At 46.8% G+C, this 25524-nt stretch overlaps 1 protein-coding gene across 3 annotated transcripts in view; it reads right to left on the reverse strand.

Moving 5' to 3' along the window:
* Nucleotides 1–11085, reverse strand: part of LOC129385538 (uncharacterized) — a 139981-nt gene extending 128896 nt beyond the window's left edge. For 2 of the 3 annotated variants that reach the window (XM_072289332.1, XM_072289329.1), the window contains exon 1: nt 10624–11085. In XM_072289332.1, the coding sequence (XP_072145433.1) occupies nt 10624–10719 (96 nt within the window). In that variant the 5' untranslated portion in view covers nt 10720–11085. Of the gene's footprint in view, nt 1–3126; nt 3222–10623 lie in introns of all 3 variants that reach the window. The other variant, XM_072289331.1, reaches the window with a different exon arrangement.
* Between the last annotated feature and the right edge of the window lie 14439 nt (nt 11086–25524).

A 25524-nucleotide genomic window follows, 5' to 3' on the forward strand; every position in this document is an offset into this window, starting at 1 on the left:
GAGTGGGCTGCGCTACACACATATGTACTGCGAATTTGGTATTTTCAAAGAAAGCTTTCACGCTATTGCTTTATCGAGCTGCACCATGAACGCACTTGGTGTGTACCGCTCGTCAATGTGCCATTCGCGAACTTGCGTCTCTGAGTACGTGGCACTTAGCGTGCGGCAAGCGATGGGACGATTCTTGGTGTTCGCAAGCACCGCGGTGCGCCACGCTCCTAGTCTCAGAGGCCACGCTCACAGCTATCGCCAGTGCCACTACATCGCGCCGCGTGTCCGGAAAGAAGAAGCGCGAGAGAGGAGCCCGGTTGCAGTCACGCGTTGCTCAGCGTTTGCACACACGGCACGCGATAAATTTTGGACGGCAGACTCAGGCTTTGTGGTGGCAGCGCTAGATGGCACTGGGTATTATTAGGCAAGCGCGACAGCACAGTCCCGCTGCCCAGTACCATTGCCTCATGCATAACCGATTTCGACGATGGCAATGCGTTGAGTTGCTATATTGATTCAATGAGAACCCGTTACTGTCGACAAAGTGAGGCAGCCTCTGCTGTTTTTTTTTTGTGATTAGGAATTAGTTAAACATACAGAAATAAATCAATAAACCTTTATTTCACGATTACGGAATACGGAATGTTCGCTTTAGAATGGTGGCTTTATAAAACAACATATTCAACAGTTTCCAGCTCGCTACATTTTCTACACCTATTTTTTTCCTGGAATTCAGTTTTTGCTGAAAACGTAGAAAAGTCCGGCACCAGTACACTTGTACCCACTCGTACTACAGACACCGCATAGTACCACTGGGACTGATACCACGTGGGACATCGGTACTACAGCCAGATGTATTTTCGGGATCGGTGGACATTACTAGGTTGCATAATCTCCGTGATAAGCCCAAGAAGTAGGCTAGAAACATACGAGATACGGAAAAGTGGGAAGAAGAAACTAAAACTGTCTTTAAAATGGCACGTACACTCCATATTCAATTGGCTTGTATGTAACCATTCACAATACTCGCCCCTACCAGTATCTGTTCTAACAACGCCATGAAACTCAAAAGAAAACATCAAATTCCGAAATTCTTAACTGCAAGAAGCCCGTGGTGGTTGTTTACTGGTTATGGCGTTGGGCTACTAAGCACGAGGTCGCGGGGTCAAGTCCGTGTCACGGCTGCCGCATTTTGATCGGGGCGAAATGCGAAAACATCCCTGTACTTACATAAAGGTGCACGTTAAGGAAACCCAGGGGGCCCTAATTTTCTCAGTCTTCCAATACGGCGTGCGTCATAATAAGTTCGTGATTTTGGCTCTTATAACCCCATAATTTATTTTCTTAACTAATTTTCTTAGCGCATAATTTCATATTAAAGAGGAGCTTCCTGTGGCTTGTGCCCCTGCGTTTGGCCCGTTTGCTCAGTGGTGTTCTGCAAACTAAAGCTAGCTGATCCTGCGAACAGTGTAATACGTGTAGCCTGGGTCGCATGGGTCTTTATGTGTTTCATAAGATTTGACTAACCACTTAATGAAAGCTTCCCTTCAGATAGGCATCATCAGGGGGCATTAAATCTGCATTATGCAGATCGTTGTGTCGTTTGTAGGGTGGTGCAAATTTTTAATTTTATCTATCTATCAATACTATAGGTCTTCTGCAGACCCATATAGGAAGCGGGCTTACATCATCATAGGCATGTAATTAGATTCAACAAGTTCCCAAAAAGACAACAGGAAAACATGAGGTAGATCAGAACACTTTTCAACAACAAGTGCATCAATATTATATTACCTACATGGTTATGCTACGCGTACACGAGAACAGAAAATCTAGCTTCAAATATCGTATGCTATGCATGAAAAAATGCACAGACGAAAAGAATCCCACACTACAAGATACTTTCTGCCGTTTTACAACAGGCAAAGTAGTTACACAGGGTCCATTACCTGCTCCATAGAGAACAAAACTTATCTAAATTTGGACTATTTACAGCTTCGCTTGGTAGCGCATTCCAAGCGTTCACAGCGCGAGGGAAGTAGGAAATCTTAAACGTATTGCAATGCGTAATAAATGGCCGGAAGCACTTATCGTGGTTTGTCCTACTAGACCGACGGCCAGGCAGAGTAATGTTGTCTTCTTTTCTGATTTTCATGTGTTCGTTAAAGAGGAAATAAAAAAAACTTCATAGATATTCAAACTTTTTTAATAACAAATCAAATTGTCACTTCTAGATTCAGTACTTCTACAGAATAGTCGCTATTCATCTATAATAAATTCTTTAATAGTTCTTGAAGTCTCCAACTGTGCAGTAGTGTTCTGTCCGTTGGTTATGCTAGACACATAGGATTAGTAGAAGACACATAGTGTAACATGGTACATGCGCGCAGGCTACCAGAGTTTTGCGGCCTAACAGCGATCATTCGAACTGGCCCAAGAACCCTGATGCTGCGAATAAACGTGTTGTTTGTTCCTTATTAAGCATTTGTGCTTTATAAACTACTGCTACCGTATTGAAGTGGCCAGTAGCCTGACATGCGACTCCCGCAGGTTTGAAGAAACTATCCAGAAAGAGAATATTTTTTACGTTCACTTAAGGGTTACAAGGCAGGACAAAAACGCATGGGCAGGGGTCTCATAGTCAACGAATGCAAAGAGACACGAGCACATGTGTATCAGTGCTTGCTACGGCATCCAGCACCTCCGCTCTCTGAACAACTTTAAACCCTGGATTCTGGTCGACCTCCCTGGCTTGTTTTCCCTCTCTTGATGAACAACACTTATTAACCTGCAGAATATTAATAGAAAGTAGTTAATGTGAGCGTACTAGGATGTGAACACACTTGATGAGAACGGCTATTCGTTTAGCAGAAAACTATTCGAAAAGCACTCGGTATTCTATTCGTTTCTGTTTTCGCACTATTCGATTCGTATTCGATTCGGTCTCAAGAAACTGCTCGCACACTCCCTATCTGCTCCCAATGCACAAACCCTTAAGCAAAACACACTGAGACAGGTCACATCTGAGCGGCCACTAAGTGCTAGCGATCAGCTAGCCAAAGCCGGAGTATTCGTTGATAGGCAATTTGAGACATCTGTGTCAATGAATGAGACGAAAGCAGCGCCTTTACTCACCTCTTCTCTATAGTTCGAGTGATTGCAAATGTGCGAAAGCAGAAACCATCAAACCCTTTCACGTTGCTTTCGGGGATGGTCTGTCTCCTCCCCATCTGTAATGGGAGGCGAAATTGTAAGTGCTCGAACGTAAATCAGAGAGATTCCGAATTCAACATATTGATAACTTGTTTATTGGTCATTCCTAGTTTCTATAGGCACGGACTGCTGCTTTAGGATCTAGTAGTATTAGGGAAGTCGTGTGAAATTTTACAACTCGACAATGATGTTTGTCAGGCAAGCTTTGGATCGATAGTAACAACAATCAAATAACGCTGGTGCTATGAAATAGGAACGCCGAATGACCACGCTAATATAGCTGTGTAAGCCTGCACTTGAAAGAAAGTATGTACATGTTTTCTCCATTGAAATCCGAAAGCAAACCGATGAAAATGTTGACGGAAAGCGTGGCTGTAGTTCAGTACGGAATATTTGTGGCAGATTATTTGGAAAATGGGGTTACGGAGACCCTTTGTATATTGCCCTTGGCCATTTCCACTTTACAAAACAAACAAAAAACAAAGCCAATGCAGGATATTGTGAAGAAATTTGTTCAATATTCGAAGGAATTGACGTGTTTGCAAGACACGCGGCTCCGAAATAAAAGCTTTCACTGAGTCTACATTTTTCCCTGTCTTTCAATTTTGGGGGTATAGTGATGACCCGATGGGAGTGTGGTCAGTCTTGGACCGTGCACTGCTCTCTGAACGCGCACAACTTTATATTCGTACTGTATTCTTCACAGTGTCCTTCCACTTTTTTGCTTATTGCGTGAGCATTAAGAGTGTCGAAGTGGAAAAAAAGTCATAGGCCTGCGCGGTACACCAAACACAGTTACAGCGCATGCTGGAGGAGCGGCTTCACAGGAGCTCCATTTTCGGCACCACGCACTACAGGGTCTTCGCGGCGAAGACTCTTGGCGTCGTTTTCACGAGAACAATCTAACCTGTCCGCCCGGCATCGACGGCGAGTTGCGGCTTGGGCTGCGGCTTGTCGTGCTCTCTGCACAGTGGTTTGCCGAGCCCGATGTTGCCTTGTTGCAGCCGGAAGTGTAGCTCTACGAATCACTTATCAGGCAGCGGTTCGTACCATTCGAGGAGGCGGCATAACGTGTTCGGAAGAGTAAACACAGGTATTCAGACCACGTGACGCACATGCCACATTCCATGACCCGTGGCACAGTATGTTCTTGTTGATTATAACGATGATAATTAAGGGTCATTAGCATCTCCTTCTAAAAGGGGTCGTTACTAATTGCCGCCTAGCCTACTTGAGTTAACTAGGTATAGCTACATGCAGCATGCAAGTGCAATATGCAACTGCTACATGGTGCGAAACATGGTGGGTTATAACGGAGATGCAATGCAAAGTACAATAGAGTAATGCACTACACAACACGCACTACACGCACTACATAATGCACACTAATGCACTTATGTGCATTAGTGTAGTGCACTAATGCACAACATGCGAATGTCACATCGCGTGTTGAATGGAACGATACGACGTTAACGATGATGTTGATGATTTAATGGCATTCCTTTCGAAACGAGGCGGTGGCAAACATTTACCTATAGCCTACTTTAATTAATCAGGTATGTCATAGATGTTTTCCTTACATAAATATTTATACATGTCCATGGCGTTATTTTGCTTCCTCAAGACTTGCCCATCTACCTTGTACCGCCACCCATGCAACTGCTACATGGCGCGCTACCTGGCTTAATAATATCCAACTGCAATGTAAAAGGCGCACGTGTATATAAACTATCCGGCACGATACGATGTTGATGACGATGATGATTTATTGGCATCCCATTTGAAACTCAGCGCTGACACTGTCACCTAGCCAGCTTTGTTTAATAAGGTACACAATATATGTATTTTTTTCTGGATTTCTTGTATAAAACTCCTTAAACTAATTTTATTCCTCAAATCTTCTTTCAATGCCTTGTATGGCTACCTTTGTATCTGCTTTGTACCTTTGGATAGCTGCAGAACTCGCAGCTATCCGTGCTGCTCTGGAGTTTATTGTTCACAAATCATCACATTCATGGTCCATCTTATGTGACTGATGTCTGATGTCCCCTTTCAACCATGGACCAAATGAGCAACTAGTCGCAGACATCCGACTACTCCACCATCACGCAATCAACAAGGGACACAACATCATCTACCAGTGGATACCGGGTCACTGTGGAATTTCAGGAAATGACAGTGCGGATGACGCTGCCCGGTCGGCTCATGATGGTGCCCAGATTACACCCATACCGCTGTCAAGAACAGATGCAGCCACAAGTCTTCGCTCCCTCGCCCGCGAGCTTACACAGAATCTGTGGAACACCAGTGAATTCACGAACGCACGTCTCCACAAATTGGATCCACGTCTGCAACTCCGCCTACCACCAGGGTTGCCACGAGCGGAAGCAACACTTTTGTGCCGCCTGTGGCTCGGCGTGGCATTCACAAACTCCTATTCCTTCCGCATTGGAATGGCCGACAGCCCTACTTGTGACACCTGCGGCTGCGAGGAGACGATTGAACACCTCCTTTGTGACTGTCCCCGTTACGCAGTGCGAAGAAAAGTGCTCGTGACCCCTCTCGCAAAACTGGACAATCGCCCCTTTACTGAGGAAAAAGCTCTAGGACACTGGTCCAGACGGGCTTCGGCACTCAAGGCCTTAAGGGCTTTGTTGAAGTTTTTAAGGGCATGTGAATTGTGCGACCGCCTCTGAACGTTGTAGCGCGTAGTTTCGCGTTACTGCGTCAATTTTATTTTTTTTTTTTTTATTTTTTTTCCTCTTCTTCTTCTTTCTCCTTTTATTCCCTTTACCCCTTTCCCCAGCACAGGGTAGCCAGCCGGTACCTACACTGGCTAACCTCCCTGTCTTTCCTCTCCTTTGTCTCCTCCTCCTCTTGTATCTGCTACCTGGCGTTCTAACTGGTCTAATAAAAAGCACCAGCAATGCTAAATATGCACGTATCGAGGCTACGCGGCGCGCATGTCACATCGCGCGTCTCCACGCGCGCTAGGACGTTTTTATAAAGCGCTTTTCCGCTGCATGCTAGCAAGCACTGGTGTGGATCAGTTGTAGAGTAGCTGACTCTGACGAAGCGTCCCCGGACTCGTTCCCCGCGAGTATTGGATATTTTTTTTTTTGTCCCGTTCAAGGCGATAGCTGCTACGGACACCGGTGGTGGACAACTTCGCCAGCGGAAGCCGCTATTGGAATGAGGCAACAACAGCTTATGCTGTAAAAACTGTATGTCTGTGAAGTGTGTGAAGCCGGTCACGTGGTAGAGGCAAAGTGGCCAGGGGCGAGTTCACATATTGTCCAAATGACGGTGGTCCACTCTGGTCTACTGTCAGCTGTACTTCACTCCTCGAAGAGACAGGACGTGCGTCGAGTAAGCTACTTTGCAATCTGGCGAACAAGTTGTGAGTGATGGATCCAGGTCACCAAAAAAAAAAAAAAATTGGCTGGGGCTTAGCTAAGGTTAAGCCTGGATATCTCGATGCTTGAGCCTATAGTTATGCATATGGCTTAGCTTATGGTTATGCTTTGATTTAGCCTATGGATATGCTTACGGTTTAAGTTCTGGATATGCTTATGGCTTAAGTTACGAATATGTTTACGGTTAAGGTTATGGTTAAGCTTTATGATTTAGCCTATGGTTATGCTTACGGTTTAACTTATGAATATGCTTTGGTTAGCTTATGGTTATGCTATACGTTAGCCTTGTGTAGCTAGGCAAATTGCTTATTAATGATATGTACCATAAGTTATGCAGGATTATTAAACTTCTTTATTCATCATTGTTGGGCGCATTGTCTTGCGATTTCTGTAGAGCCATAAACACAGCGCTTCTGTATCGGTAGTATCTTCTCCCTCCACGTTGAATGCGCACGCCTATTCTCTGGCAACCGATTATATAGCCAGCCTCCGCGATAAACACGCGCTTGCGGCGAACGTCAAACGATGACTCATAGCGCGCGGCAGTGGCCACCAGCGCCGACTCCGAAGCCAATTCCGACTCCGAACATCCTTACGGAGCCAATGCCGACATACGCCGGCTCGCGCTAAGCGCGGTGTTGACTGGCGTAGTGAGGCTTTTCGCTTCAAAAAGGGTCGACGTTATGCTCACGTGTTTCGGAATGGGGTGAGTTCAAGGTGGTAAACATTTTATAGTGTATTCATCGCTCATTATCTAAAGGGTTCAATAGCGCACGGCACCGAAATAGAGGCCAGGCGACACTACAGCGAACGACGTACTCTTGGAAAAGATTTTACGTGAGTTTCTACCACGTAATCAGCACCGCGAAGCCTACAGAAGTGCACTAAGGCTGCTCTCAAAATTACAATTTTGTCAGGCATTTCTGGTTGACCTAGAAACGGACGCCTATTATGTTTGCTTTCAGTCGCAGAAGAGACGAACCGTAATTGATCAACTATATGGGTATCTATCTTCGGTAGCTGATCGAGCGATAGCTGACAGATGGCAAGTAAGCCAAAATAACTGAGGAACAGCAAGGTACCTGCAAAAAACACCATAAAAGCGGCTGTCTGTGCATATGACCAGCCGAAAGTACGCATATTATTTATATAGAAAAGACTAGTCTTAATTCCAAAAGTGGCCTAACCACTTTATCTAAGTCGAGGTATGCGTTTAGGTTAAAATAGAGTACTTCAGAAATTCTTTGGCGCAAAAAGTAATTCACTGCCTTGAGCAGAAGTTATGGGCAATCGAACACCCGGATCGCTTGTTTCCGCTCCGTCTTAAACGGCTTGCTCTGCAAAAGCTACGGTGGAGGAGGCGCGGCCACAACGATCCGAAAACTGAACGCTACCATCGCACGCCAGTTGAAGTTTGATTTTGGACGTTCGCGTAGACGCCACTATTTCCAATTTTAGCGCTTACGACGCGCCAAACGCGGCTGTCCTCAACGAGCCGCCGTACGTTCAGCCAGCGGACTCGTCGCGGCACCTCGCGGTGGCTGCCGTAACTATGCTACGTAATAGACAGCAGCTGCATACAACTGCCGCGCGTACGCACAGCGCTTGCTTCGTGCTTGACGGGGCTTGAGTGCTCGCTCGCGCTTGTATGCTCCTGTTTTACTGGTTGTACGTGGTGCGGACAGGACCGTCTCAGCATCAGGTTGGCCGACGCATAGTAACCACTTCCCTTTTGCGCATTGTGAAGTGCTGTCCACAGCGCAGTATGAACCGAAGTATGCCAAGGCGCCGAACTTGGAGCGGCCAGGAGAGGGTGCGGGCTGTAAAGCGTGCGTGTGGTCTGATGTTACGTTTTGCTTGGTTCGAGGCTAGTTGAATGTAGAAAACTACTTGAAATTGGCGAAACCCGACGGCTACAACACCGATAAGCACGTTGGGCAAAGTTCCATTCCTGCGCGGGCGGCCGCGGCCGAGCGGGAGCAGACGACAGTCAGAATCGTCAGGACTTACAAAATTATTGTCGATATTTGAAAGCAGATTTATTACTTACTTCCGTCAACCTGTTTAATAAAGTGCTTCAATAAATACATACAGTACCAGTGCGGAGAAGCGCACCGATCCAAACAACCTTCTTTATTGATGTCAGCTATTGGCCAGCAGCAGCTGCGTGGCCAATTCGCAGCAGCGAAATAAACCGTCCAGAAAAGAGTGAGACAGAGGCTTCTGTTGGAAACGGAGCGCTTGAGGAAAAGGTAGCTTCGAGCTGGGCTTGCGAGCTCCAGATGCCGTGCACGACCGAAGAAGTTGAGTAAGATGTTGACAACAGCTTGTGCTACGTGTGGACAGTTTCTCTCGCCAAGCCTGTGGCGTAGGTCAGGACCCTTTTAAGGACGTAAACATGCAACGCGTCACTGAGACCCTAAACTTCATGTTTGAAAATGCAGAGCAAAGATAAGACTAGGACTAGGACACCTACCGTAACAGACAAACAAGCGGATTACTTGGAAGTGACAGCATCCGCCGCCCTCCGTGAAAGTGGTAGCGAGCGCGAAGAGTAATCTGCTGACCATGACCAGGTGACCATCACGGAGAGCGAGGAACCCAGTCGACGACTTTCCTTGAGGAAGCGTGAACAGTTTTGCGAAAGGAGCGCGAACGAAATCTGTTTCCAGATTGCCTCGTCCTTGCTCCAAATGTTGTATATCAGATGCGGAGACCTGCGAACTTCACGACCGCTCTTCACGACCGCTCTTCATGACCGCTGCAACAAGGTCGTCGAAATCTCTTGCGTAGGGTACTTTGGAAGAAGAAAAATTTAAAAGCGGACCACTGATGCACTGAGAGGTGCTGATGTCTCCTGACGTCTGCAGACATGTGTGGCCTGCCTAGAACGTGACCACTTGTGTGAATATGCAAATAACGTAAAATCAAACCCGTTTTCCTTCACGCATACTGCCGGACGTACTCATCCCTATGGCGTGGAGGATCCCAGCGGTAACGCTTCCCCGAGTGGCAACAATATATGTATATATTTCTTGTGTAGTACAACACAGCAACAGCCGAACCACCCACCCCTTTCCCCCACTATATATATATATATATATTTATATGTAATGTGTGTGTGTGTGCGTATGTCTGTCTGTCGGGGGAAAGGGGAGCGGGGTTCGGCTTCTACTGTATGTACTAGGCAAGAAATGGAATACGTGGGCACAATAATACTTCTTACGGAGCATGAATTAACTGCCTAATTAACTGACACAGGCCTATTAACATATTTAATATTACGGTCATGTAGCCGGGGGCAAATGGACGTTGGCAGCTAATCTTGAGCTCATAACAATTCAGCTTTTAAAATGAATCAAGAGCCCTCTTTTTATCAAGAACGTTTGCTTGCACTTCACTTTTCGAAGAAGTGACCATTTAGCAGATTTGAGCATGCCAGAACGAGTGAAAAAAGCGGAATGGATCCTAGCCCTATATAAGGAAATGGGAGAGAGTGCAAAATATACAAATGAGAGAAAGCCAGGGACGTTAACCAGAGTTAAAGCCTCCAGTTTGCTACCCTGTACTATGGCAAGGGAAAGGGGAAGTAAAGACAGAAAGAAGAGCAGGGACAAAACGAAAGGCATGAAAAAGAAGATGGGATTATTATATGAGGAAAAATGGGTAACACCTGGAGGGGTGTGACGTTACGCAGATATTCTTGTTTAACGTGCAACAAAATGCAACGTGCCGCATGGTTACTTTGTCTTTCTTGTGTTTTTTCTTTCTTGAAGTAGGTAGTTGCGGCTGGAGTTTGCCTGTTTTGAATGATAACGACAAGAGAAAATTCTCGCTTTTAGAATGTGAATCCCATTAGAGAGAAGTTGCTCTGCACCTGATGTAAAGGCACACGTTCACGAATAGATGTTTATTTTAGTGATTGCAGCTTACTTACCGTCTTCTAGATACTACTGATTGCTGGTTTAGTTATTATTTCCTGTTGAGTACATAGTGTACTCACCGTGTAAAGGATGTGTAGGCCATTAAATGAAATTGTTCTCTTCTGAAATTCCAGCATTTTGGCTGGAATGGGGAAATATGGAAGAAGTGGTGCCATTTCGCTTTGCGAGATTAGCTTTAGGAAGACGGCTCAAGAGGTATGTTTAGCGAGCAAGATGCTTGCTTTAGTTGAGCGGGAGCAATGAGCACGCGATACAGATAGCGACTGCAGTGCAACTGACGTCGAATTTTTCGGATGCGCTCCTTCGCCTGTAATCTGTTGTTTAAAGAAAGGTTCTGCCGTAAGGCTATATACATGTCATGAGTCTGTGATGCTCAGCCTAGCCCGGGTATTCTGCATTCGAAAGAGGCAATATTTAACGTCACGAGGCCAAAGTCATGACGCATCTCACCAGAGCCTTTTCAATGACTCATGACTCAGGTTCATGGCACCGTCGATTTCAACCGACAACGACTTTCATATTTCGTCTCAGAACGGGCTTCATGAGCAATGTGAAACCAGTACAATCAAGAATAGAAGCCACACCGTGCTTCAACCACTGTCAAGCAGAATGTTTATGCCCCATTCATGTGCCTGACCTTACTGACAGCGAAGCAGCCCAACGATACAATCAAGTACTGAATATCAAAGGCCGCTTGTCTTGAAGAACGGATTAATAATTGTGACGTGCGTGAAATACGAAGTGGCTGCGGCGAGTGAGACAGACAGGTGCGGGTAAATGTGAATTCCGAAAACACGCAATAAAGACAATTCCCTCTTAATGGGACTAATTGAAGCACACATAATTCTTAAACGCTGTATCTTCGTAATAGACCTTGCCCAACATTCACCGCTGGACCCAATTGGCTTGCCCATACACGTGGAGTGTTAACTGGGGGAACATGGTTCCGTAATAAAATAAATTTATTTCAATTCAATCGTAGCGACAAATTCGGAATTGTTGCGCTTTGTCGTAGTGTAACACAAACAGTGTCGCATCATCGATATGTTTAGAATATAGGATGGCATATGACGTAGTTAATTAGCATCATCATCGTCGTCATCATATTTTGTCCCGGGTAAGAAGGGGCATTTGCCGTCGATCTCCAATCCCTCCACTCCTGCCTCAGGTGACACCACCTTATGCCTACAAGTCTTGAAATTCCCTCGTAATACCTAGTTCCCTACATTCAACGACACCACTTTCCTTCTCTTCGCACCCATCACATACTAAGGTTTACGTCAGCTAGCGATTAGTAAAGTGTAGTGTATGTTAGAAATTTATTCATCAGTACATCGTGGAGCATCGTAATGGCTCACTAATTTTTCAACGGGTAAGCTATTGGCCCGTGATAATTTACAAGATCTAACGCAAACATCTACTTGTCCAAAAATAATCACTTTAATCAGTTTAAGTGAAAGAAAAAAAAACAAACTGGTACAATGCATAGTCTCATCGTTGTGCGGTTGCTACGTCGCTCCTTCGCTGCTTTTCCAACGACTTATGTCTTGCTTATTCTTCAAGAAAGCGTACAATTGCGCAGTCTGCACTTTGTTGCAAGTTTTCTGAAAGGCACGCTCCAATGATTTTAATTATAGTATTAATGACCTGCCTTCTAAGCATGTAAGGCCTCTTACGGTGAATTTCATAACTGCTGCACTATTAGTCAGAGGAGTGCATTCATCACTACTGCGATACCTAACTCTCCGTTCGCTTTATTGGCTATCGGCCCTGCGGCGTGGTCCGCGGGAACTACTAGCGAAGAAGCCGATAACGCTGCTCGGTCGGCTCTTCAAGGCGTCAAAGAGGAGTCGATACCTTTATAAAGGACAGACACCGCCAGAAAAGTTGAAATGGCCGCACGATATTTCACGTTCCCCATCTGGAACACGCCAAGTTTACTACAAGGCAACCGGCTTCACCACCTAGACTCTTCTCTCCGCCTCGCATCCTGGCTGCAGTCGGCTGGTGCCATGCTACCCTGCTTTGTCGAATATGGCTAGAAGTGGCGTTTACGCCACTTGGGTTGTTGAAGTATAGGAGAGGCCTTTGCCCTTTAGTGGGCGTAACCAAGCTGATGATGATGATGATGATGATGATGATGATGATGATGATGGCGTTTACGAAGTCTTTTGCTTTCGAAATTAGTTGCGCCGATGGCATCTCGTCTGAAGACTGTGGTAGCGAGGAGTCGCTTTAGCGCATCCTCTGTGACTGTCCTGGCCACAATTTTCGCAGACGATCGCTCGCAATCGCGATAGGGCGCTTTGATCAAAGACCCTTAACAGAGCAGAGCATCGCACGCGTAATGCGATAGCGTGGGACCGTTGCCCACCTGCGGCAAGTTGTTTTTTCATGCACTTTCATTGCCATTAATTTATGATTTCTTTAATTGAGTTAGCAAGTACAAGTAATTTCCGCAATTTTTTCCTTGGTATCTTTGTTGGTTTCTCATGATATGATGAATAAAAACCTGGCCCCTTGGCTATCCCCTTTATTCTCGTTCTTAACAGAGCAAGTCATTTTAGAATGCCGAGTCTAAGGAACCAAATTCAATTTAAGCTGAGTTGAATATATTTGTATTCAAGTTCGCTCCTCCAAAAACAGACCGCCATTCCTGAAGGCAAGCCAGCTGAGCAACTGCCAGTGGTACAGGACAGATAGTTTATGCTATGTGGGCGATATCAACACTGGACTTTCTCACCTTCTCTCGATTCTTCCTCCCCTTTCTCCTTCCTCTACTGCAGGGTAGCCAACTGGGCTCGGTCGCACTTGACCTTCCTGCCTTTCATTTGGTCTTCTCCCTCTCTATTTCACGGAACACCTTCTCCGCGTATTTCCGATTACAGGGGCACATAGACCGGATTTTTATAACCTCATAACGCGATTGTCAGTCGCCCGCTACTCTCGACACCAGCTGCTGCCTTCTGGCGAGGACTGCGATGACTGCTGCAGACGGGTGAACATGGCTGCGCTTCGGGCCCGTCTTCGCATGCTGTGTATTTAGACGTGTCCTTGTCGCATCTGCTGAGCTGTTTGCTGTGCGATCGACCTTCATGGAGACACAAGAAGCCTGTGTCTCTGTGGAGTTTATTCACCGCAAAAGCTTGTTGCAGCGCCTCAGAAATGCCACCCTAGGATAATGGTATTAAATAGAAAAGACATCGCGCGCGATCAGCTTGCTTGGGTGTGTATTCGTCTTATTGTAAACTACGCGATAGCATGCGTCTTGCCTCCCCGTGGGACGGGCCTGTTATAAGCGCTCAACAGTGCGATTGCGACCGTTCGGAGTCTTCATCTTAGGCCTTCTCCTTTCACTTCCTGGATTCTAAGCCCACGGAGGACAACTCGTGCCGAAAACTGCCCGAAAGAAAGGAAAGAAGGAAGCGTTCAGGTGCGCCTGTAGACTTCGTAACCTGCGCAGTGATTGTTCCGTAACGGCAAATGAACAATACTGCAAAGAAGTTGACGGATGTCGTGTCATGTGTCATTAATGCGCATGAATTAGCCGCATTCGAGTACACTTTTCGGAAAAAGGAAGAGTACTTGTTACTACCGTTCGTGTAGTAACTGCTTCGTGTAGTAACTGCCTGTTAGTAACTGCAGTTAGTTATGGCAAAGGTATTAACTGTTACTGCTCTTGCCCTTGCTAAAAGCAGTTGGTAACTATTGCTACCCTTGCCCTTATTAGGCGCAGTTAATAACAGGGTAGTAACGTATGTGACAAGCAGAGACTACCCTAAGGGTATCAAGCACTTCTGCCCTTATTTTTTAAGTTACTAAGCCAATTTTCTTTCGCTAGGTGCCCCGAGTCTTTTTCTGCTCCGTTCCACATTCCATCTCGTGTCCTGTAGAAACCCGCACCGCCATCTAGGATTCAATAGACGAAGCAATGTGAATACTGATACATCCCGTACTCTTACCGCCTCCTGCTTGTGAGCGCACGAACCTACAACGTGATATTTTTTCCGCCAGCATGGGAGTGATGCTTTTACAAATATTTTTGCCTAAACTTCCTCCTTCTGACTTCAAGCCGCTTTGTAAACTCTATCGTTTTTAAACAAAGTACTGTTTTTATAATGGTCGAACTGCGAAGCTATGTTAGTTACACCTAGTGTTACACCATGCAACTGAAACTTCGCAGGCAGTCTATATCGCAAATGTTTTGTCTCACCATTCTTTCACGTCATTTTCTAGTTTCCGTGCCTCGCGTGGTGAACAGGCTTTGATTGCGTGGATGGGTTTGACGATTAACTTCATTGTGTTTCTAATTTTTTTTTAATGCGAGGGTAAATGGCTCAAGGCATATAGGGGTATGGGATGTGGGTGAATAAGGATGATTAAATGAATGAAAAAAAGATTATTTTATCTAATGAAGTCCAAGACGGATCGATAATGTGGTCCCTGAGTCCAAGCAGTGTAATGGCTCGGATTATGCGGCGAAAGTCCCGCTGCTGCGAGGTGCCGGGGCCTCGTCGGTTTCAGTGCATGGCAAACCCAAAACAGGTGGTGGATGTCAGCTTCAGCATTTCGCGACCTGCAGAGTGGACACCCAGGGCGAGTGCGGCCACTTCCAAGTCACGGCAGGAGTGAGGGCAACCCCGACCCGCATCTTCCGAAGCGCAACCTCCTCTGCACGGGTAAGACCGCGGGGGAGGTTTACCGCACAGGGACGTATGGGAGCACGAGTGCGACGCCGGAGGTGCTCTCCTTTCTTGTGAAAAGGAGGGTGGCATCATCTTTGTGAAAAAGCTGAGGCAGCGACGATGGAGAGGTCACTAGACGGGTCGCAGAATCCGCACGGCTTTGGAAGCTTAGAAGGTCGCGTGGGATCCACTCGATAGATATTGGCTGCGAGATGCATGCCGCCAGAAGATGGATCTGTTGTCATATTTCAGGGCTGTTACTGACTCGTCGCAGAAGCCGCGTCGCCTGGAGGGCATCAGTGCGAATGACGTTGGGGGCCGTGGGGACCATGGGAAAGGAGGCCACAGAACACAACGCTTCTCGAAAAGCAAGGAGCTCAGCAGAAAAGGAGGAAGGGATTCTTGGATTTCAAACCGGGTTGTCTTATTAAGGGCAGGTGCGCAAGAGCAATAAATTGCAGTGGCTGTTTCACAGTCCTGAATGCTTGCATCAACGTAAAGCACGATGGAGCCAACGGGCAGGCGGGCGTCTTGACCTATAATGCGACGACGAAGCGACGCTGCCTCGTGAGTTGATGTCGGGCGACGTATATCAGTTAGCTTGTTATCGCTCAGCTGTAGAAAACTCCAGGGAAGAAGAACTGGCGATGGTGGTGGTATAAGGGAGTACGAGAAAGCGTAAGCTCTGAGAGCACACGTTGCGTGTGATAGGCTGGCCTTACGCCTGCGAGCATAACGCCGCTGCTGCACCAGCTCATCCAGTGTGTTTAGCTGTGCATTTTCTTGGAGAGGCACGATCGGAGTGATGTGGGCAAGGCAAGTGATGACCCTCATTGCCTCACGGTGAACAGTCTTAAGGCGATCCCATTGTGCCCTCGTCAAATGCTGGAATTGGGCTTGATAAACAGGGCGTGGTTGCACTACCGCCATCACAAACTGTCGCGCAACATATGATCGGGCGCCGCCCGTTTTAGGAGCGATGCGCCTAACCAGACCCAACGTCTGAATCGCCTGCATTTTAGCGCTGGAGAGCCATGCAGTTCCGGTTGCCGACTCGTGGACCGTCGGAACCAGAATTTTTAAAGTTGAACATTGTTGAAGTGGGGATCCGGATAGATGAAGACGAATGGGTGTTGCAGAGAGTTTACACCGGCCTCAGAGATTGGCCACTGACATGTAAGCAGATTTTCTGACGGAAAGCCTAAGGCCGACCGAAGAAGCGTAAGTCAACGTCATATCTAAAGCTGATTGAAGGGCAGCGGTTTGAGTCTGCCGGTCATGATGAGTGCTCCAGACCATGATGTCATCAGCGCACAACAAGAACTTTTTGTCGGCTACATCGTGTAAGCGCCATGCAAGCGGAATGAAAGCAATATTAAATAGTGTGGGTGACGATACCGTTCTCTGGGGTATGCCGCGAAGGGGGACAAATGAGCCGATGGCGTCACCACTGAGGCGAATCGCAAAATGTCGGTCTTCAAGGAAAGATGCGACAAAATTGTGTACTCTAGGGGGAAATATGCAGCATGCCAATTGAAGCCAAGATGGCAGCATGACTGAGGTTACCATGCGCCTTTTCGACGTCGATAGCGAGCACAGTACGGACACTGTGGCTACGAGTTGACGATAAAACTGAGGATGCCAAAACAGCCAGCCCATCTTCAGTACCTATGGATGGACGGAAGCCAATTTGAGCAGAGTGGTAGAAACCATGGTGCTCTAGCCACCACAACAGTCGTGTGGCTAGCATTTTCTCAGCAAGCTTGCACAGCGTTGATGTTAGGGAAATGGGTCGGAAGCTGCCAAGGTTGATCAGTGGCTTGCCTGGTTTCGGAATCGGGATCACAATAGCCGATTTCCAGCCTGGATGGACAACGCCATCTAGCCATACCTTGTTAACGGTGTCGAGGAGTTGAGGTAGTACAGCGCAACTCAGGTTCTTGCAAGCCTCATAAGTAATAGAGTCTGAACCGGGCGCTGTCTTGAGACTGGTACCATCTATCGCTGCAAGCAACTCAGGCATGATGAAAGAGCTTGCAATCCCCTCGCAGTCTGCTGAAGATGGTAACTTGTCGATATGTGCCGGAATGCCTGCCAAGGAAGCACCATTGGCTGTTTGTGGCAACACGTCGTACTGAGGGAAAAACTTCCGGGCTGCTTCTCTGGCGAAATCATCCGGCGACACGCCAGCAGCGAAGCAGGCTGTGGCCGCCTCGTCTGGACGGCGGCAACCGTGTTCCATGGCACGGAACGTTCGCCAGAGAGAAGAATTCGATGTCTTGGATAAAAACCGCTAACACCACGTATGCCACTGCCATCGCGAGAGGTCGCGTTCATATCTTCGGGCCATAGCAGTAAAAGAACTCAGTCTTGTACGTGGTTGTGCAGAAGTGGGGTCACGGGATGCTGCCAGCTCAGCTTGTCTGCGAGCAGCCCACAAGTTGAGCAGGCCGCTATCGAGGGCCGGTCGATCGACGTCTACCCAGCTGATGGTTGTAGCTTCATTGAACGCGCTTTGTATGCGGTCAACAAGTAGTGGTGACGAGTCCACAGACGTATCTTGGAGAACGGAGCGAAAGGTGTCCCAGTTGACCGCAGTACACTTGCGGCGCAATCGTCGACCCTGCGGCGGATGAAGGCCTATGATGATAGGGTGATGGTCACTGCCCCAGCAGTCGCGCTCCAGGTGCCAAGTGGGAGTGCCGGCACCCGAACACTACGTAAGATCCGGCGCGTATGTTGTACGTCGAGCTTGAAGCCCAGCCCGCGATGCTGTATCGGAATGATTGAGTAGTACAAGCAACGCATCCGCGAAGACGTCCCGCACGCGCCTACCTCGGGGGCTAGAAGTAGGGTACCCCCAATCTGGGTGAGGAACATTGAAATCACCACCAACTAAAATAGGACACGCTGGGTATTGTCGACGGACATTCAATAGCCAGCCCAGATTAATCCTTGAAGAAGAGCCACCGGCTGGTCTTACGTAGTATGACACTACCACAACAGTTGCCTTGGGTAACTTCACAGCTACTGCCACTACCTCCTGATATGAGTTGTACCAGTTTTCAAGAGAAAGGCAGACCTGAGGATAGTGCATATCAACATACACTGCCACCTTTCCTGGAGGGGCAGCTGTGTGCACGCGACGGTCACTCATCGAAGGAGACACGTATCCAATGAAGCCCGGAATGGCAGGCAAGGCGTTGGTCTCCTGTAGTAACAGGGCCCACACCTGCAGCTTGTTCATACGTAGACGCGATTTAAGCTCCCCCACTTTGGTGGAGAGACCTCTATAGTTCCACTGCAGCACACCACAAACACAGGCGTTGTAAAATCATGGATGTCAGGTTGGATATCTGGCTGACCATGAACCGCAAAAGGAATGTTGAAGAGTTATCCTGCAACGGAGCAGAAGACTTTGTAGACTCTGCGAACAACGTGTGCCTGCAACGTAGGCACACGTTGAATAGACTTGGTCTAGGATTCTGATGTGTTGTACTTCTGCGTATTTTCCAGCGCATTCCATCGAAGGAGTGCTCACCACAAAGGAGCTGTTAAAATGGCTGATCCTTACTTGGTCGTGTTTGATTTTCCCAAAGTTCACTTCGTTGTCCAGGCACAGGGCGTACAGTAGTGTAGTGTCCATGTGGTCTGGGAGCCGAAGTCCGCCTCTCGGCCGGTGTACGATCTTGTAGTAGCTCTCTGGCAGACGAGAGAGCGGCTCCTTTTTATATGGGCGGCGTCTTATCGAAGGGGTCACCCCATTGGCCTGGACGGCCTTGCCGGTGGCATACGTCGGTGTCATACCTGTATCCTGTGGGGCCTTGGTGTCCCCATGCTTCGGGCGAGCTCGATCATGCGCTTTGATCTCAGCCTGTATCCACAATCTTCGGTCTTCATGTTCTTCCTGGCAGATGGCGGCAACGTCTGTGACGGCTTTGAGGGGCCGGGGGCGACGCCGATGGCACCCCTAATTGTGCTAGGCCTAAAGTAGGCCCAGCTCGACTAGTGTTGCCGGCAAACGAATGTTTCCCTAAAGGGGTAAAAAGGGGTCATGCGGGCCTATAAAAACAGCGGCAGGATTCCAGACACTCTCTGTGACCTTTCAGAAGCATCAAAAATAACGTACAGCGCGAAGGACAAGGACAGCGATAGACGACATACACAGCGCTGACTTCCAACAATATTTTATTGCGTTGCCACATCGTGTGTATATATACCAGAAGAGGCATGCCCAGAAAATGTACGACAGTCACATGGGGTGTTCTAACAGCAAGTCATTGAACTACGAACAGGGTCACCTAAAGAAATAAAAAATTAAGCATTACGATTTCTATCTGTTTAGATACGCGACTTCACCAGGGGTCAGCGCGATTGAGGGCGTACTAACGCAAATACTACGAAGTTTTCTGATGAAATCAGCTTCCACAATTTCCCGGGTGAGCTGTGAGCTGTGTCTCGCTAAAGCTTCAGTATCTTCAAAGAATGGCACGCAGCCGCAGTCCCGGCAATGGGTGCCCAAGTGGCCTTGTGCAGAGCTGCGGACGTTGTTACAATGCTCTCTTAGTCGATCGTTTAAGCACCTGCCTGTCTGTCCTACATATTTACTGCCGCAAGACAGGGGAATTAGGTAGACTACATTCGTTGTACACGTCACAAACCGTTTTCTGTACCCGACAGAACGACAACTCTGATGCGATTTAGGCGCATATACACGCTTACAGAGCCTTGCCAATTTTTTCCGGGGCTGAGAACACGACTGTGATTCCTGCACGCTGCCCAATTATCTTTAGCCAATGGGATACATCGTGCACATATGGCAGCACTGCTAACCTGCGTCTTTCAGCCCGCTGGTTCCCTGATTGAGCGAGATCATCACGTTTTGTGCGCCTCAGAAGCTGTTCCGCTATGGCTGAAATTAAGGCCAAATGGTGACCAGCCCAAGAAAGGCGATCAACCTGAGCAGCAAGACTATGTTGCATCTGGTGTGGGCACGATTTATTGAGGCTGTTAACGACTGTCCTTGTCCTTCGCGCTGTACGTTATTTTCGATCATGAATTACCAACTAGCCAAAGCAACCACCCTATTTCAGAAGCAGGTCCGGACCTTAGTCGCTCGAAAAAAAAAAAAACAAGAAACTCGGGAACCCATGCGGAGCCCATCCGCACGACTCAACGCGCCAAGCGTCCCTGCGGTGCCACAAGGAGGATTTACTTTTCTCTGTCAACGAATCTCTCTCTCTCTTTATCTCTCTCTCACAGACACAAAATTTGGCCTATCTTTAGATTCTTCTTGATAAGGCGTGGTTAGATGTGGTAGTCACCTGGCAGAGTCTGTCAGAGCGTAGAGAAAGGATTCAACAACACCGGACACTCCTATGGAGCCCAGCGACCGAATTGACTGCAGCGCACCAAGCCGCCGACATTAATACCTAAACCACACTTCCGTTTTTGGTTCTGGGCGCACGCGTTTTCAATGCTAGCTGGAACGCATTACGCCGGCTGCGCTAATTGACGCGGCATTTTTTTTTCTTTATACTGATCAACCGCGTGTGGTCTTGGTGCGGAATCGTTTTATCAATAAGTAAAAACGATTGCGAACAACTTTACTAGCCTCCATCGAATATGTGTCACGTGAAATTTCGTAAAGAAGACGCAAGACGCCTTGGGAAACGAGGAAATGTTTATTTTACTCTTTGTAAATGCCCCTTCCGGGCTTTTTATGCATTCAACGAGCGTTGTGAAACCAGATAAGCAGCAGGAGTTCTCGTACGAAACTCCACCGGACGACGTCAGCTGAAAAAGTAAATTACAAGCATGTGTCATTTTCGTATTAACACCTTATAAGAATAATGCGTCTAGATGCGAAACGTGAGAAAGTGGTGAATGGGTGGCATTAGAAATAAAAGCAATTCGCTTTTACGTACGTGGCGTATAATATATCTGACTCAACCCGAACAATACTGCACATATCATGCAAACAATGGATTTCCAAGCATTCCCCCATTCCCAAGTCTTACTCCATGCACATTCAGAGCGCAAACATACGGGCGACATACGGGCTGCTCCGCGATTCTCCGACTGCAGAAAACCTTGTTAATTTCAAGCATGTCAAATCTCAGGGAAGGAGAACGCGCCGACATGCTAGAAGAGAGAGTTGGCAAAATTATATATCAGGAATTAACTCTTACACGGATGAGACAAAGGTCTGGAATAGAGTGCACAGAATAAAAGGTCGGCAACCTTACTCGCTACCCTTAGTAAATACACAGGGAGATAGTATGGAGGACCAGGCGAACTTTCTAGGCGCACACTTTGAACACATATCCAGTTCGTCGCACTATTCGGACACATTTCAAAGACATAAAGCACGAATAGAACGGCAGCCATTAGTACGAAAAACTGCAAAATGTGAGGTGTATAATAGACCATTTGGCATAGCAGAGCTTCAAGCAGCACTAAATGGCTCCAACAAATCTGCCCCAGGCTCTGACCGCATAATATATGAAATGTTAAAGCACTTGCCATCTGAAACACAAAAAACCCTTCTTTTTCTTTACAATGGTATATGGTCTTCCGGCCAGATTCCCTCTGTTTGGAAAGAGGCCATTATAATTCCCATTTTGAAACAGGGTAAGGACCCTTCTTTGGCAAATAGTTATAGACCGATAGCGTTGACAAGCTGCCTATGCAAACTCTTTGAAAAGATGGTGAATAAACGCTTGCTCCACTATCTTGAAACCAACAAAATATTAGACCCATACCAATGCGGTTTCAGGGAAGGTAGGTCGACGACAGACCAGCTTGTCCGCATGGAAATGTACATCCGTGAAGCCTTTATCCACAAACAGCTTGTCGTATCTGTATTCCTTGATATGGAAAAGGCGTATGACACTACGTGGCGCTTTGGGATCCTTCGGGATCTTTCTGGAGTGGGTATACGTGGCAACCTGCTGACCATTATTGAAAGCTACCTGTCTGACAGAACGTTTCGTGTTAGAGTTGGCAATGTGCAGTCACGATCATTCGTACAGGAGACAGGTGTACCGCAGGGTGGAGTGCTGAGCTGTACACTCTTTATTGTGAAAATGAACTCCTTACATACCATCATACCTCGCACACTCTTTTACTCGGTTTATGTGGACGATGTGCAGATAGCTTTTAGATCGTGCAATCTTAGCATCTGCGAGAGACAGCTACAGCTCGGCCTAAACAAACTCTCAAAGTGGTCAGAAGAAAATGGTTTTAAATTTAACCCTCAAAAAAGCACATGTGTTCTCTTCTCAAACAAGAGAGGCATATCACCAGGACCGACTATTGACCTTAATGGAGAACGACTGTCGGTCAGCCTTGAACACAAATTTTTAGGTATTATCTTGGACACAAAACTTAATTTCATTCCACATTTGAAATATCTCAAAGCGAAGTGCCTGAAGACAATGAACCTGCTGAAGCTACTTTCTCGAACAAACTGGGGCAGTGACAGGAGGTGTTTGCTTAGCCTATATAGGAGCCTTGTACGATCACGCCTCGACTATGGAGCTGTGGTGTACCAATCCGCATCGGATAGTGCTCTCAGAATCCTCGACCCAGTCCACAATCTAGGCATACGGCTGGCAACAGGCGCATTTAGGGCAAGTCCTGTGGAAAGTCTGTATGTGGAGGCGAACGAATGGTCGTTACATCTGCGCAGAACGTATTTAAGCTTCTCCTACTTTTTAAAATGTAAATCGAATAACGAACATCCGTGTTACTCAACCGTACTTGACTTGTCTTCTGCAAGACTTCACCACAACCGCCCATCTGTTCGAGCTCCTCTGTCTGTGCGCTTAGAACAACTGGCTCACGAAACTGGTATTAAACATCGAGAAACAGTCCTAATGACTCCCACTAACCTTGCACCACTTTGGGAATGGCAGTCTATCCAATGTGATATGTCTTTCGTCGCAATAACAAAACATGCGCCTGAGGTGCATATACATTCACACTTCCTCGAACTCCAGGCGAAGTACTCCTGCGCAGAGTTTTATACAGACGCTTCAAAGTCTACTCATGGTGTAGCTTATGCAGCGCTCGGACCTTCATTTTCAACGTCCGGTGCATTAAATCCAAACACCAGCATTTTCACAGCGGAGGCATACGCGATCCTCTCTGCTGTGAAACATATAAAACAAACAGGTATAATAAAGGCTGTCATATTCACAGACTCATTAAGCGTTGTTAGTTGCATATCAAGTCTACGAAAACACAAAAACCCCATCCTTAATGAACTGTATAACCTTCTATGTTGAGCATACATGTCTAACCAAATGATTGTTCTTTGTTGGGTGCCTGGCCATAGAGGCCTAGAGGGCAACGTAGCTGCTGACCAAAGGGCTACATCCGTACCTTTTTGTGATGCAAACATTAATATACCTGTACCCGACACAGACCTTAAGCCATTTTTACAGCATAAAATACGGAAATATTGGCAACGGCAATGGGACACTCAGGTATCCAACAAACTGCACCTAATCAAACCGAAAATAGGAAACTGGATCTCTGAGAAAACAACGAGACATAAGGAAGTACTGCTCTGTAGGTTAAGAATTGGACACACCTATAGCACTCACTCGTATATGCTAACTGGAACTAACCCTCCGACATGCACTAGGTGTGGAAGTAGACTTACAGTCCTTCATGTTCTCATTCAGTGCCCATTATTAGAAATGGAGAGAAAAAAGTTCTTCCCTTCCTTATACAGTCATAATATACCTCTGCACCCAGTCTTCTTTTTAGGCAATGACCCTCTATTTAATTTTAAATCAGTACTCAAGTTCTTAGAAGAAACTAATACCATAGCAATCATTTGGCCAGGCTATTTGTAGCACAGCCTCTGCTTAGAGGCTGTAGCTGCAATGAAATCACTTACAGAGCACATGCCTCGCAGCCCTTGCAATGAAGGGCTCTGCAGAGGCACTGGTGCTGCTATAAATTAACATGTTTTAGTATCTTATTGCTATCAACGTTCTTTTACAACCATAGGACTCACTTTTCATTGACATTATTTTAATAGATACATATTTTACACCATTTAAAGCGAATATTTTAAGCCAATATACAGCCACTCGATTACCGCCATATTCATCATATTCATTGCCATTCATCACCAAATGTCATGGCGCTCTTTGGCCATTTCTGGCCCTTGCGCCAAGAAACGATATCCATCAATCAATCAATCAAAGTGGTGAATGGGTGGCATTAGAAATAAAAGCAATTCGCTTTTACGTACGTGGCGTATAATATATCTGACTCAACCCGAACAATACTGCACATATCATGCAAACAATGGATTTCCAAGCATTCCCCCATTCCCAAGTCTTACTCCATGCACATTCAGAGCGCAAACATACGGGCGACAACGTGTTTCCAAAAGAACTTTGCTTCAGCCCACGCGGTAGTACGCTACGTATATATATATACACAGAGATGCCCACAACACAGGCTCTGAACTAGACCATGCTGGACGCTCGCAGAATTCCTTCTACTCGTGCTCAAGACAAATGTGCGGGTGAAAATCCCGTTTTCACTCGTTTAGAAGCCAGAATTTTCGAGTTAAAAAATTCCTGGTGTTTGAGCTACTTGGACATTAACTTTTGCGCGTTCTGCCGGCGCACGCAAAATATTTCCGTGCCATGTTATCGCTCTTGGCAATCGCTCGTCGCGTTTTCGACAAGCGTGAGTACCGAAAGAAGGTGTATGTTGTTGTGGGGACATAAAAGGCGTAGCAAAAAATGATCCACTAAGATACAGTGCACGCCAAACTGTAACTGTGGCCGAGCTGCCTTTCGCTGCGTCACGACAGGCGCGGCGTGTGTGCCTCAAAATTATTTCGAAATGCAACGAAATTAATTACAATCATGTTGGGAGTCAGAGGAAGCGTCACGAACTTGTCCAAGTAAGATTCAGTACACATGAAGTTAACATGCGCCACACAGCCGAGCTTCTTTTCGCTAACTACGTCACCGCGCCAGGCCTGGTGACCGTGCGTAAGCACTACCGAAATCAGTTACAATAATGTGGGACTCACAGAAATCGTCGCAAACATCTCCCAAGAGGAGTCATTAACTCAAATTAACTGCGCCAGAACCACGCAGCTTGTTTTCGCCTGCTGCATCAAAACTCTAGGTTCTGTGCCGTAAGCCTAATTGCTCGAAATCCGTCGCAGACTGTCAAACAAAATTTCTCGCCTGGCCGTAGTTCAATAATGCAGTGTTGCCATGTCGAAGTGAAGAA

This window comes from Dermacentor andersoni, chromosome 7 (genome assembly GCF_023375885.2).
Source record: "Dermacentor andersoni chromosome 7, qqDerAnde1_hic_scaffold, whole genome shotgun sequence".
NCBI lineage: Eukaryota > Metazoa > Arthropoda > Arachnida > Ixodida > Ixodidae > Dermacentor > Dermacentor andersoni.